Source organism: Pagrus pagrus, assembly GCF_965226575.1.
Source record: "Pagrus pagrus genome assembly, chromosome: 22".
Classification (NCBI taxonomy): domain Eukaryota; kingdom Metazoa; phylum Chordata; class Actinopteri; order Spariformes; family Sparidae; genus Pagrus; species Pagrus pagrus.
Genome location: NC_140204.1, coordinates 20,077,112 through 20,091,248, shown reverse-complemented (window position 1 = coordinate 20,091,248; position 14,137 = coordinate 20,077,112). Strand labels below are relative to the sequence as shown.

The following is a 14,137-nucleotide window of genomic DNA, read 5'->3' as shown; positions in this document are numbered from 1 at the left end:
AATTTTCCACTGAACAACAGAGGTACAGAGTTTAGGGGTCTTAGAAACTAAAGAGCCAGCATGATGTGAAAAAATAGACAGAATGTAAAATGATCCCATTAAATATTATCTCAAAAGAGAGAGAGAGAGAGAGAGAGAGAGAAAAACAAAAAAAGACAAAGGAAAGCAAACACAGCAATGAAAACCATCTCACAGATCTTTAAAACATATACACAAAAGGGCTTTTAAAAAAACAAGCTCCTGTCCTTGTCCACTTAATTGCACAAAATAAATACAAATTGAACTACAATTTGTTTTCAAGGCTAAACTATTGAACAGATGTTTTTTTTTTTTTTTTGTTTTTTTTTTTGGTAAGTACTGAAATATGTTGACGTTTCATGAACACTAACTACTATGACTCAGATTTGGGTTAATCATATTTTGCAATCATTTGGGTCCAAAGTTAGTCACCATGGTAAAGTACTTTTATATGACAATGTCAAGTAATTTATTGTAAAAAGAAAAAAGAAAAAAAAAAGAATTTAAGGGAAAATGTTTATATTTTAGACACAAATTAAATTAATTACTAATATTTTGGTAATCTATTTTGAATACATTTTTGATGTTGTGAGGTAAAACCTTTTATAAGCAACTATTCCAAATAGACGAGCAAAATTAATAAACACAAAATATAAACAATTATATAATAAATAGTTTTAAACACAGCAGGCTGAACGCAGGTGTACTTTTCCACTGTTCTTACCGGAACTCGCGCACTCTGCCTGCGTGCAGCTTCACATATGTCCCTGTGCGCTCTGGTGTAGGTGGAGCGAAGCAGGCGACAGAACGGCTCTGTCAAGAAGTTTGTGAGTCCGCACTGTCGTGTTTGCAGCGTCTTTTTTGAGCTGAAAAACAAACTCCACACAAACAGTGGTGTCGACGGAGAAAGCGTGAGTCGGACCCCGGACACAGCCATGGAGGGTAAGTCGGAGCTGGCTCTATTTCCTCGGCCTGTTTACTCATCTTTATGGACAGTGGAGGTGAAACTGTACAGGGAGTTGTTGTCCGCGCAGGGGAAAGCCCCGCTACCATTGGGTTTTGAGCTAGCAAGGAGGAGTCTGCTGCTCTTGGAGAGCAAGCTAACGCAACGAAGACAGTTTGACACAACTTTCCGCTTTTTATTACTTGTCGCTGTGATATAAAAGAGAAAGCTGGTGTAACATTGAGTGTCCCTCTGTGCGTGGCTAACTAACCTGACACGGGTGAACCGAACGGTGTCGGGCTGCCAAGAGGCCTCTCGGGTTAACACCTCATGGATTTGCTTATTGTGACTGGAAATGCCAAACTACGTTGACAAAGCTGTCAATTCTTGGGGAATCTGTCTGTTTGCGAAAAATTTAAATTACATATCATATTCTGTGAACTTGTCTGCCATTTTGTGAAACTTCTCCTGAGTTCGGCTAAAATGTAACCCACCGGGTAACATTTGTTTCAATTAAAAACCTGTCCTATTGTATTTGGTCCTGGCAGCTCGCAGACGCCTACATTAGCTTGAGCGAACGGAAATCATGGAAACAACACACCATGTTTTCGCACAAGCTGCGGTCAGATACGCGCTCTTCAGTGGGACATTCAGCCTACATATGCCGATGTGAAGAGGATCTTGTGACAGCTTCAAATCTGCCCATGTTTCCGTATCATATCACAGGATTGGGTTTTCCACATCAGAGACTGACATTGTTGATATTCATGGTGTGTTATTTGGATTGGACCAGGGCAGTGAGATTGATGAAACACAAAAAGGTCAACACCGGGTGTGACAGCCATCAATCATGATTTCTGACAGGGCAATTAGGGTGAAAGTGACTAACTCTGATGTCTTCAGCTGTGTTTTGATATTGGTGCATTGAGTGGTTTCTGAAGGCCCAGTTGCAGTGATGTGGAAGACATTTTACTTTCACTTTCACAACATCAGAATAATTAAACAGGCTGTGGGATGTCTCCACATAGAAATAGCCAAAAGTGAAAGAGGCCTTTATGCTTTGTCTAAGATCCACATAGCTCACATTGATCTTACATGATATGACTGACTGGACTGACTGGATTTGAGGCTTGTTTTTCACATATGTCAGCTCATGGATAAAAGCTAAAAGACAAAGAGAGGTGCATTATCCACATGGTATAAGTTTGGTCTGAGGCTGGGAAGCAGGCATGTTACAACTTGGAAAGCATCCTACTCGTGCTTTCAAATCGAACAAGTCCTACTAGGTGATGGGTGGAGCTTCAGCCACCTGATCTTGTGTCACACCTGGCTTCGCTCTATGAATCTCAACAATTCACTAACCTGTATCTAGAGCACTCACAATGAAGGCTCTTCGCTACAATGCGGGTCATTTGACACCGGTATTACACCCTGCCTGTCATTGTTTGCTCACTTCTGCTTTTCTTTCCCAGCTTGGCGGGCTGCAGTTTATGACGAGTAATTATATTTAGCTGGGAAGCCCTTGTCTCTCGGCATCCTCTGACCTCTTTGGACGCTGCACAGTCTTGTAGTTTTCCACCCGGACCACACCGCAAATGACAAACTGTTACTAAACCACAAGTATGTGCTGAGAGCAGCTTTTGGTCTGTGTCACCCGTCCTGCCACTGTGTGCTGTGTGTCATGTACTGTAGATCGTGTCATGTACTGTAGATCCATCAGTCTTTCTAAGAAATGTTTTTCATGTTTTCTGTTCACTACAGGTGGGTTTGGATGGAGCCTGGCCTCACTCAACCCAGGTGAGAAGCTGTTTCCCGTAAATTCTCAGTGTGCTGTCTAAAATCAGTCCTGATATTGACTGCGGGCTCCTCAAGAGTAAACATTTCAACAGTCAGTGCGCTGGTGATCGATGACAAAGTTATCTGTTTCTGTGTAGGCACACTGATACAAGTAAAGGCAGTGTTTCACAATCTGTGTTTTTGTATTTCCAAAACACTGCATTTAAGTCACATTCTTCTTCTCTTACTTCCACCCGTCCCTCAGTCCAATCAGCGACCCCCTTCATAGAGATCATCGAGCAGCCGAAGCAGAGGGGGATGAGGTTTAGATATAAGTGTGAGGGACGTTCAGCGGGCAGCATCCCCGGAGAGAAGAGCAACGACACCACTAAGACCCACCCAGCCATCAAGGTGAGTACGAGGCAGATTATTGAGCATGTTGAGCACTTTAGTGGAGGTTGTTTGTGGTTTCTTTGCTTGTATATTTCCTATATTTAAAAAAAATACTTGTTGTACTTGTATTTCCCTACAGTTTAGGGGTTAAGAGGCCACCTGGGGTGTTGGACTGTTGGTCCTAAACAAATTATTTGAAGACATCACCATGTTTTGTTTTGCTTTTCAAAGTTGATATTTAGCAGACAAATTCCAATCCAAACAAAAAAATAACAACCAGAGAAATCGATAATGAAAATAAGAAAATATCATTAGTTGCAGCCCTAAAAAGTTCATAAGTGTTTGACAATAACAGCGGCATAAAATCAGAAAGTAATAAAACAACAAATTAGTAGTTAATAAAAGTTTTTCAAATAAATATCACAAATTAAATACAATAAAGGGGACATATAACTGTTTATGACGCAGTCTCAATTTAATCCTGATGCCTCTATATGACCTACATAAGCAAACACGACCATCAGTGAGAAGATTGTTACTATAGTTACTCTCAATGCTTGTAGCTGGGTCAAAATCTTATAGGGGTTGGATAAGTCATAAAATGAATACTATTTGTTAGGGTGGAGTGCTGAGGGTGAATTGAGGAGTCTCACAGTCTGAGGATAGAAGTTGCTCTTTCAGGTGATACGGCACTAAAATAAAGTTTACTCTGTTTCACCGTTGTCATATTACAGTTACTAATTCTACATAAGATTCTGTACACAAATGCACGTTAGCCAGATTAGGTCTTTACCACAGGAGGCAGTGGTGCTCAGACCAATTTGTCCACACAAGCCACCAGAATCAATACAAAATAAGTTCTCTGTAGCATAGAAACATGGAACATAAATGAGTAGAGCTGAAACATTTAGTTGTTAAATTAATCTGCCAACATTTCCAAATAGATTTACTGTTTGTTTTTGTTTTTTATTTATTTATTGTTCTCTGTTTTCTTAATTTTCTATGATAGTAAAGTTAATACCTTTGTGTTCTGGACTGTTGGTTGGACAAAAAAAGACATTGGAAGACATCAACATGGGTTCTGGAAACTTGTGATGAAGACGTTTTTACATGTTTCACTCTTTGCTGATATTTTATAGACCAAAAATGATTCGGAAAATATAAATTGTTTGTTCAGTTGTCACGTGGGTATGGAATCGGATTACTATTTCCAAGGTCAAGAATGAATATTTATTCCAAGCTCAGAAGATCTTTAAATTGTCGATTCACTTGGACAGTCTAATAACGAGAGGTAAATGATACCAAAGTAAACTCACAGTCTAACCTCAACATCAGGTTAATGTACTGAAAAAACATCAAGATACTAGAAGTTAATATATGTAGTATACAATTTAAAGCCATAGTTTGGCATCCTGTGTAATGCAAGTATAATCTTCAATGCTGAGGATTAGATGAGAAGATTGATACCACTCACAAGTGTGTATGCTAAATATACAGCTGGAACCAGATGCTGGTTAGCTTAGCTTAGCATAAAGACTTGTAACAGTGGGAACTGCTTGCCTGGCTCTGTCCCCTGATAAAAAAAAAAATCCTCCTCAGCTGGGAGCAGTCGAAAGTCAAACAGCAGAGACTAAAGGAAGTTGTTGGCTGGCCAAGGAAAAGTCTGGAACATAACCCTGTTTTCATTTTCATCTTTACACTCTTCTTTTTGTACGGATTAAATAAACAAGATATAAGTTGTTACTTAGTGAACTTTAGTGGTGCTTTGAGGTGGCTTTATTTTTCTTTGGACAGAGCCAGGCTAGCTGGAAGGCATTTCCTGAAAAATCCACTCCTCTCCATTCAACACATGAGTGAAGCCTTCTTTCTTTCTCTAAATCTACTGGCTGATCAGTTGCAGAGATTTCTACTAGTCATGATGACACAACATGAAATGACAGAAAGTTTGTAAATCCAAGTCTCATTAGCTCGTGAGCTACAGTGTGGAGTAAGGCCTACGTTACATAGCCTGTGAGTTAAAATTGACTTTCCGAGTCATTAAAGTCTGACATATTCCACTTACAGGTGCACAACTACAGTGGCCCCCTGCGTGTCCGCATCTCATTGGTGACGAAGAACGCACCACACAAGCCTCACCCCCATGAACTGGTCGGGAAAGACTGCAAACATGGATACTATGAGGCTGACCTGCAGGAGAGAAGAATACACAGGTACAAGGACATTACACTCAGTACTTCAGACACTTGAGAAACTTGAGGAAATGATGCATCAGTCCCCACAGTGTTTAAAATGATTGTGAAGTGAAGCAGGGGAAACTGCAGCTCCACATCAAAACAACGAGGCATGTATTAGAATTTGACCTAGATAAGGTTGTGTTTACTGTCACCTTGGTAAAACTAGTCATCTTGGGTTTGGAGATGAGTAAAACATTAACAGCACAAAGTACCTTACAAAAAGTCAAGTTCACCTCTGCTGGCTTTCCTGTTTTCGGTCTATTGTCCTGCGTTACCATCAAAAACTGCCACTGCTTTAATAAAGTAAAGAAAAGAATTAAAGATCTGGAGACAGAAAGAGCAACAACAGTGGTGGAAATATACTTCTAATTATGTAATGGTTGGACCTTATATTGCATTATTTAACAGGCTATCTGTGTTTGTTTATATTAGTCATGAGTGTGATGAAATTCAAACACACAGTGTGTACTGCCCTCCGCTGCCAGTACAAGCATACTTGTTCGTATTACTCATTTGTTTTTCAAATTTAAAGATTTACAGTGTATTGACAAAAGCCCTACTCTGCAAATATGAGTTGTCAAGGCTGCTCGGGCCAGCAAAACCAAGTTACAGTAGAGCTATATAGTAGTTTGTCCAAAGTGCGAATGCTGCCATCAGTCTAAATGGCCAATTTCTTGTAGAATTTACAGTAAATATAGGCAATGTGTAATGTGAGGAAAGAGTCTCGTAATGGTCCAGCATGTAAGATTTAGCAGCATCTAGTGGTGAAGTTGCAGTTTGCAACCTACTGAACACCCCTCGTAGTCGCCCTCTCTCCTCTACAAAGATAATAGCTTAGAACTCTCATCAGAAGAAGAGTCAACACTTTAATTGTAGCAATGTGCTTGGGCAAAAATTAAATCTTAAAAGTATGAAGGTTCTAGCTTTCTTACAAGTCTACTATATAATTGGATGTCTGAAATATCTTCATCTGTTGGTAGTGCACTTGAAGTCTGGTATTTTCCGCTTAAACTCTGCTTTCCTAAACTGTCCTCTCAGCTTTGGGATGTGGTCAGTGACCCATAGGGTTGATGGTTTATTATTTTTAACTGAGGATTTTATAGAAGCAAAAGATTAAAACTGGGGCTAATGGAGCGAATACTCACACCATGTGTAGACTGAAAGTTGGGTGTTTGGCCCAAGTTATGTGTGTTTTAGTTTCAAATCAAGAAAATCAGAAATACAGAAGAATTTCTAATATTACATTTATTGCAAATGAGAAAGTACATGTACAGTATGCTTCTGTGGTTTCTGTCTTTTAGTTTCAGTCTTACACTGTATATCCTTTCAGTTTTCAGAACCTGGGCATACAGTGTGTCAAGAAGAAGGATGTGAACGAGGCCATCACTTGCAGGCTGCAGACCAACAATAACCCCTTCAACAGTAAGTAGTCTGCTTAACATTGAGTGTGCAACACAAAGCACTTTCTGTGTGGTTGCCCTTTCTCTGTTAAATCTGTCATTGTGTGAAAAGTTACTGTTCAGTGTGGAGAGAGGGACTCTCTAAATGTCACACACAAAGTTTTACTGAACAAGAAGGTTAACTTGGTGAAAACTTTCAGATAAAAGTGGTAGGAATCAATATACTAAAACGTCCCTCCATCACTTCAGAAGTGAGAATTACTCATTCATGTCATCATTTCATCTATGTGAATTAAAAAGTCTTGAATTTACTCGCTTTTTAAATAAGGAAAATAGGTTTAAGACTATTTACTTTCTTGATGTTGTCTGAGGTTATTTTTTTTATTTGTCACATTAAAAGCTAAGTGCTTGGGAAACATACAGACATGGTCGCTTGCTTACGCCCAAATGAAACTAAGGGGGGCTATTAGGGGTGGGGGAAAAAACTGATTCACATAAGAATCGCGATTCTAATCATCCACGATTCTGACTCGATTCATAAACTTCAAAAATCGATTAAAAATATATATATATATATATATATATATATATATATATTTTTCTATTTTGAAAAATTACACAAAACACCAATTTGTGTTATTTGTGTACAGTTTATTTTTGTTATTTAGTTTTTATTTGTTTAGCATGAATAAATGTTACCTTTTTTTAATGTTTGCCTTTGTGTGATTACATCATTAGAATCAGTTTGTTTAAAAAACACATTATCTTAAACAAACTGTATTGTTTTGATGCCATAATTTGCCTTAACACACTATGCACTGTATCAATTTTTGAATCTAGAATCGGTTGAATCGAGAATCGATTCTGAATCGAATCGTGACCCTAAGAATCGGAATCGGAATCGAATCGTGAGACACCCAAAGATTCACACCCCTAGGGGCTATACTATGGCCTCTTGAGGTACAACGTGGTAGGCCTACTAGGAAAGCTAGTTAGCATGTTGACATCATTAGTGGTCCTAAACACTTAACATAAACATCTTTTACATCAAACTGTTGTTTCTTCCCATTCTGTTAATGGACGATTTATTTTTTAACTATAATTCTGCCATATCTTACACTGTGTCCTTTTATAAGTGCGTATATATAGATATATAGATATAGATATAGATACAGATATACAGTTAGAGTAGCAACAGGAAGTGTCATGGTTACTTTCACCTTTGACTTATATTTAAACACTGATAGCCAGTGACAGGATGCAGTGCTCTGCCAGATTGCTGTGTTGCCTGACCGTGCACCCCACCCTTTCCCTGCTGTGTTTTGGCTGTAGTTCCCGAGGCGAAAGTGTGGGAGGAGGAGTTTGATCTGAATTCAGTCCGGCTTTGCTTCCAGGCCTCCATTACTCTGTCTACAGGGGAGCTGATCCCACTTGAGCCTGTGGTTTCACAGCCCATCTATGACAACAGTGAGTAGATCACATATACAAGTACATGTACAGTATTTTCAGGTTTAATTGATGCAGATGTTGGAATGTTGATATTGATAGTTTTTGGTAGCAGCTGCTGATGCTAAATATTGCAATTTTAACTATTTTTAATTCACATATTTCCTGAAAATCACATAATTTCATTGTTTTCCCTTTTGGAGTGTTTGTCAGAGTAGGCTGATTAACCTAAATTGGATTTCAATAAAATACTAACATCTATGTAAGCTCTGTGTTGCCACACAGTTAAACAATTTAAAGTCCACACTCCAGCCTTTACATCTCCTTCAACCTTGCAACCTCTCAGGCACTCTTGGTTCCTCTTTGTGTTTGAACTATTCTAATCAGCCTGAAGGTATTTACAGGAATTTGTTTCACTAGTTAAAGTAGGTCAGTCTGGAGTCTTTCCAGTCAATCACTTTAGTCAACTTTTTTTTAAACTAAAAACCTTATCTCATACAAGGCTCTACAAATACATGAAGTATGTATAGTGAATTTAGCCTTGGAGATAAATCATTGTCAAAATATCCTGTTTACAACACTAACATTAACAGAAATGGCATGTTGAAGTGCAGATTCAGTGCTGGTTAGAGTTTTCATACTCATCATTACATCTTATACAAAAGGTTGGGTGAGCATCTCTAACGTGACAGGCATTGGTTTCTGTTTATTTATAAATATGCCACCATGCCATCATACATCTCTTCCCTATTAAACTAGTCATTATTTGGTCAGTTTTAGTGATTGGCTAATGCTTGAAGTCCTGCGTGAAAACACTAAATTTGGAGAAACTGCACTGTTTTTGGTTGTGTTCTGATGTTCTTGTCATGTTCTCCTCATTCTTAGGATAAATTCTGTTTTAAGCATACTTTCCACATGATTGGAAGGGAGGGCAAGCTTTCAATGATTCAGGACAAAAAAGAAGTTTGAATGAAAAATTAATATGAAATATGGTTACCAGAGCATTTTAAAAATGTTTTCTCTGGTTTTGTTTTACTTTGCAAATGTGCTGGAGAAGAGTAGGCTGGTAACATCTGCACACTCACTCCATGCCAGAAAAGTTTCATGAAGACAACGTTTTGATCAGTCACAGCCCAAATTTCTCTGCATGTAGAAGGTGCCTGGTGTTAATCTGTAGCCTTGGTGTTGTATTTATTTGTTCACAAATGCTCTTTATGTTGTACAGGGGCCCCAAACACAGCTGAGCTAAAGATCTGCCGAGTCAACCGCAACTCTGGAAGCTGCAAAGGAGGGGATGAGATCTTTCTGCTGTGTGACAAAGTGCAGAAAGGTACGTGTCTGTACTGTATGTGCGAAGAAGCTCACTGCACAACTCTACTTTCAGATTTCACAATCCAAAAATAGAACTTAGAACTGACTCAGGGGAAGCAAAGCTTGAAATACATCTATAGCGGAAACGGTGTAAAGCTTTAACCCCCACAAGTCGTCAGTGGGAGTTACTATACTGGCAGTATACTGGCCTTTACTGAACAAGTGAGCTACAAATAGAACATCAGCTCTCATGACAAAGTGTCCTGTATGTGATGATGTGAATACCTACATGCTCACAGTTTCACATGTTCTTTAAGTGAAGATTATGAAATAGACAGCCTCAATTACCTGTAATACATTCAATCAATTCCAGGTGATAACTGTAAAAACCCACTGATTTGATTTAAAAGGAAGCTACTTGCTCGTAGCATAAATAACTTCCTTAGCATACAAAATTGCGTCATCCCTGTAGCACTCTACTTAGCTGACACGTCATGGTGTGTCATGTGTCGTAAATAACTCTTCACCATTATTAATTAAAGTTTATATATAAAGTGTGTATATTCTTATGTATTTTGAGTTCTGTGGTAGTAATTTTGAGTTTTGTGATGCAGTAATTGTCCTATTTGTGACAAATTCACCATAAAGCCTCACCAATCAATACATTAAATTAAATTATCAATGACGCTTACATTAGTTTAGAAATGGAGTCAGCTAACATAATCTAACGACCGGCTTCCAGCACAACACAGCAGTTCCACAGAGCCCTCTCTAATGATGCATTTCAAAAACATCTGCTGTTGGATAACACACCATGCATACAACCAGGGTGAAGTGATATTTTTGGCCAACACCCTTGTTGCGCATGAGGTTTTGCTGCCTGTGTGTACGTGTGTTTATTCATGCAAAGCAGTCACGATAACTCTGAGTGACTTTCATCACAAACAAAAAGCTTTCTTCCTCTGTATGGATGATCACTTACCATTTTTGCTATTTTCTAATGAATTACTAGCAAGCCTTATGTAGAACCAACTAACAGCTTACTGGAATTAATTGGATGGACTGGATGCAAAAACAGCTTTGTATTTTTCGTTGAAACAGCTAAAAGCAAATCCGAAAGTGTTTGCAGTATATCATGAATTTACATGAGGACAATTTCCTGCTTGGGTACTCTGCTGCTGATATTAAGTCCAACTCTTCCAACTTTCAGCCTCCCTGCACCTTGCAAACATACTTTTTCATCTCTTCTTGTGTTTTATTTCTTTGCATTATCTCCTCTTAATTAGCACTTGACGATCAAAGATGCCACTTTTTTTTAATGACAATAAGTCTTCTTACCTTAGATATTTAAAGGAGTTTGCTTATGGCAGGCATATGTGATTTACAACATGTGCTTTGTGTGATGCTCCCCTGAGTACTCTATTGCTCAACTTGAGCTGGAATACACATTGGTGTGAAATAAGCCTGTGAATCTTGGACTAGATGATTTGACTCTTGGTCCTGATCTCTCCAGGAGAATGTCATATATCTGTTTTCACAACGAGCATTGCCATTACACTTTAACTTTATACATTACACCCTTTTACTTGAAGTTTGACAGCTGAAGATAATTACAAGGCTTGCAAGTTGTCAAACTTAGTGTTACATCAAAGCGGAAGTGATCCAACACTCTGTGATGAGCTGTTGTACCCTGTTAATCAAAGCTCACAGCTGATTTTGCACTGCTGGAGAGGAAACTCCCTCAGCATGATCGATTCCTTATGTTAATTCTTCTTCATTCTCAGCTTGAGTGTCTTATGTTTCCCATTTTCTGTTTCCCTGCAGAGGACATCGAGGTGCGTTTCTTCCAGGACTCCTGGGAGGGAAAGGGCACTTTCTCCCAGGCTGATGTCCACAGACAGGTTGCCATTGTGTTCCGCACACCACCCTACCGCGACACCAACCTTTCTGAGCCCATCAGAGTCAAGATGCAGCTTCGCCGGCCCTCTGACCGCGAGGTCAGCGAGCCAATGGACTTCCAGTACCTGCCTGCTGACCCAGGTAAGGGGCATGTTCAAATGTTTTCTCATGGTGTTGCAAACTCCCTCACCTTCTACTGGTTCACCCATGGGACCTTATTTCAGAAAAAATATGTACAGTAGTTAGTAGTGAGAAACAAGTCACTTTCTGTTCCCCTTTGAATGAAATCGAATATCATTTTTCAACTCAAGAAAGTTTCAGTTTGTAATGAAACTAACAAAGTAAAACTGTGAAAACATCCCCCATAACTTCATGACTTTTCAAAATACCTGAGAGATGAATTTTGTTCATCTTATAACTGCTTTTTTTTTAAATTGCCACTGTAGATGAGTACAGGCTGAGTGAGAAGAGAAAGCGTACAGGGGACATGTTCCAGAGCCTGAAGCTGGGGCCCATGCTGTCAAGTGGTATGTCAATGAATTATTTTTTCTGCCACTCTGCTATGTATAATACGGTAAGAGTGATTTTCGTTATAGAATTATGTCTGCTGGACTTTCAGTGTTGATTCCACAAGATAGACGGCACATAAGCCCAGCGAGGAGAACCGTCACAGCCAAGGCTCCACCAATGAACGCACAAGCTGGTGAGTGTTTAATTTGCTTGTATTACATGTGGTGGTCAGGGTTAGTAGAGTCGTCAGTATGACAGAAAATGATTCGTGCTACTGCGGGAATGAAGCAAAAATGTTAAATATTGTGTGGTTTAATCATGGATTAGGCGAAAATATGTTTTCTTTTGTGTGTGGTGTGTCTGCAGCAGCTGTGGTGCCCCCTGGTGCCAGTGGAGCGAAACCCCAGCCCTCCTACGCTTACAATCCGTCAGGTCAGCTCTTCTCAGTCCAGCCCAAGGTAGAGGCCTCCCCCTCCATCTCTGCTGCAACCACAAACCAAACATGGAGGATCATGGAGAGCCTGAACCTGGGCCCCCAGCCCAAAGCCACTCCAGTGCCTAGCTTCATGATGAGCCAGACAGCCTCCTCCTCCTCAACAGCCACCCCTTCCACTGTCAACCAGGAATACTCAACTGTCAACCTGTCAGACCTTAATGAGTTCTTCCCTAACATTTCCTCAACCATTGCCCAGGAGCCAGCAGCCTCTCAGGGAAGCACTGCCTCCTCACAGACCAGCAGCTCCTTCACTCAGTTCCGAGTGGACGCACCACTTGTGGATGATGATATCCCAGAATTCCCTAGCTTTTCTGAAGCCCAGGCCCAAGGCACTCTAGACAACCTAAACATGGATGACTTTGAGGACCTTCTGAACCCCACCCTCATGGGCGAGAGTGGAAATGGCACCTCAATGTTGGGTCAAGCTACATGCCAGCAGGCTGCTGCCGCCAGCTCCTCTGCTGCTGCCCAGAACATTGCATCCCTGAACACTTCTGACCTTGCCAACACCCCAGGAAGCACCTGGATGAATTACCCTAACAGCATCGTTAGCTTGCTCCAGAACGAGGGCATGATTGATCTTGCACCCAACAACAACCACCGGCCAGCCATGCTGGATGAGCTCGATGAGCTGATGTCTGCTGATGAGGATCGCCTTATTTCCATTTTTAACAATGGAAGCCAAGCTAGGTTTGTGTCAGGACACCCAACTTAAAGTTTGTCCTTGTGATTTTATTATGGACATTTACAAAGACCACTTGTGTCTGCTCCTTAAGCCTTCAGAACTCAAACTCCTTTGTTGTGACAAATAAAGGATACAAGGTGAATATGAAGGGCTGTAAGAGACGGAATGTAGCAAAATTCTCCCTGTGGACGAGCTTATTGAAATGCCAGTAAAGGCTCTTTCAGTAAGTGGGGTGTGCCAGGCTTTATCGCCCTCTTTAAGCATCAATCATTTACTTTTACTGCCATTGTGTCAGCCTGATAAGACTGTCCACCATCATATGTTTGTTTTATAAAGACAATGAAATCAGATGCTCTGCTGAAGGCATCTGTTTTCTGTGGAACATGTTAAGCATGTTTTCGTACTGTCATTTTAACAGTGGTCAGTTTGTGATTATCAATGTCTTTTAATAAATTGTGCGTTTTATTTTTAACAAAGCGGTCAAATATCAAATCTTGAGGTAGGTCTATGCAATTTATGCCTATTGTCCTCTTACTTAAACACACCCATACATTGGAACTAAGTAGAATGGCTTTGTTTTCTGAAGGTCCACAGTAAGTGTATCAACTCCCCTTTACAGGTGCCTTTGTTGAGTTGCAACAAACTGTAATATGTTAAGAACCAAATGAAGGTCTCCATGTAAATATATATCAAACAAGCAACATTAATTAGTACATGCTTATAGCAGCGAAACTGTATCAGCGCTTTTGTTGTGTGTCTGGTGATATAATTTCTTCTGGTGCCTAATCAGTTTTTCTACAGTTATTTCATGAATAGCTGCAGTTTAAATCAACTGTTTCAGACCTGTATGTCAACTTGCTATACTCTGTAGTACAAAAAAAAAAAGCTTTATTCAGATGAAATTATGCTGTTTTATACTTGTATGATGTGAGCAGATTAAACTATATGCCCGTTTTTTTTCCTGTAATAAATGATTAATTCTGTCAAAAACACTTTTATTGGCAATAAAAACCACAACATAATGAG

General features: G+C 39.7%; 1 protein-coding gene across 2 annotated transcripts; it reads left to right on the top strand.

Moving 5' to 3' along the window:
• The first annotated feature begins 789 nt into the window (after positions 1-789).
• rela (v-rel avian reticuloendotheliosis viral oncogene homolog A) lies at positions 790-14,136 on the top strand. Of its 2 annotated transcripts, none has more exons than XM_084343896.1 (11): positions 790-960; positions 2,723-2,758; positions 3,003-3,148; positions 5,195-5,340; positions 6,695-6,786; positions 8,097-8,231; positions 9,436-9,540; positions 11,346-11,561; positions 11,867-11,947; positions 12,040-12,123; positions 12,300-14,136. In XM_084343896.1, the coding sequence occupies exons 1-11, from the start codon at positions 954-956 to the stop codon at positions 13,139-13,141; spliced, it is 1,890 nt and encodes a 629-aa protein (XP_084200022.1). In that variant the 5' UTR covers positions 790-953; the 3' UTR covers positions 13,142-14,136. The 2 variants fall into 2 exon arrangements, with proteins under 2 accessions (XP_084200022.1, XP_084200021.1); XM_084343895.1 differs by having other exon boundaries at positions 791-960; positions 12,297-14,136.
• The last annotated feature ends 1 nt before the right edge of the window (position 14,137 follows it).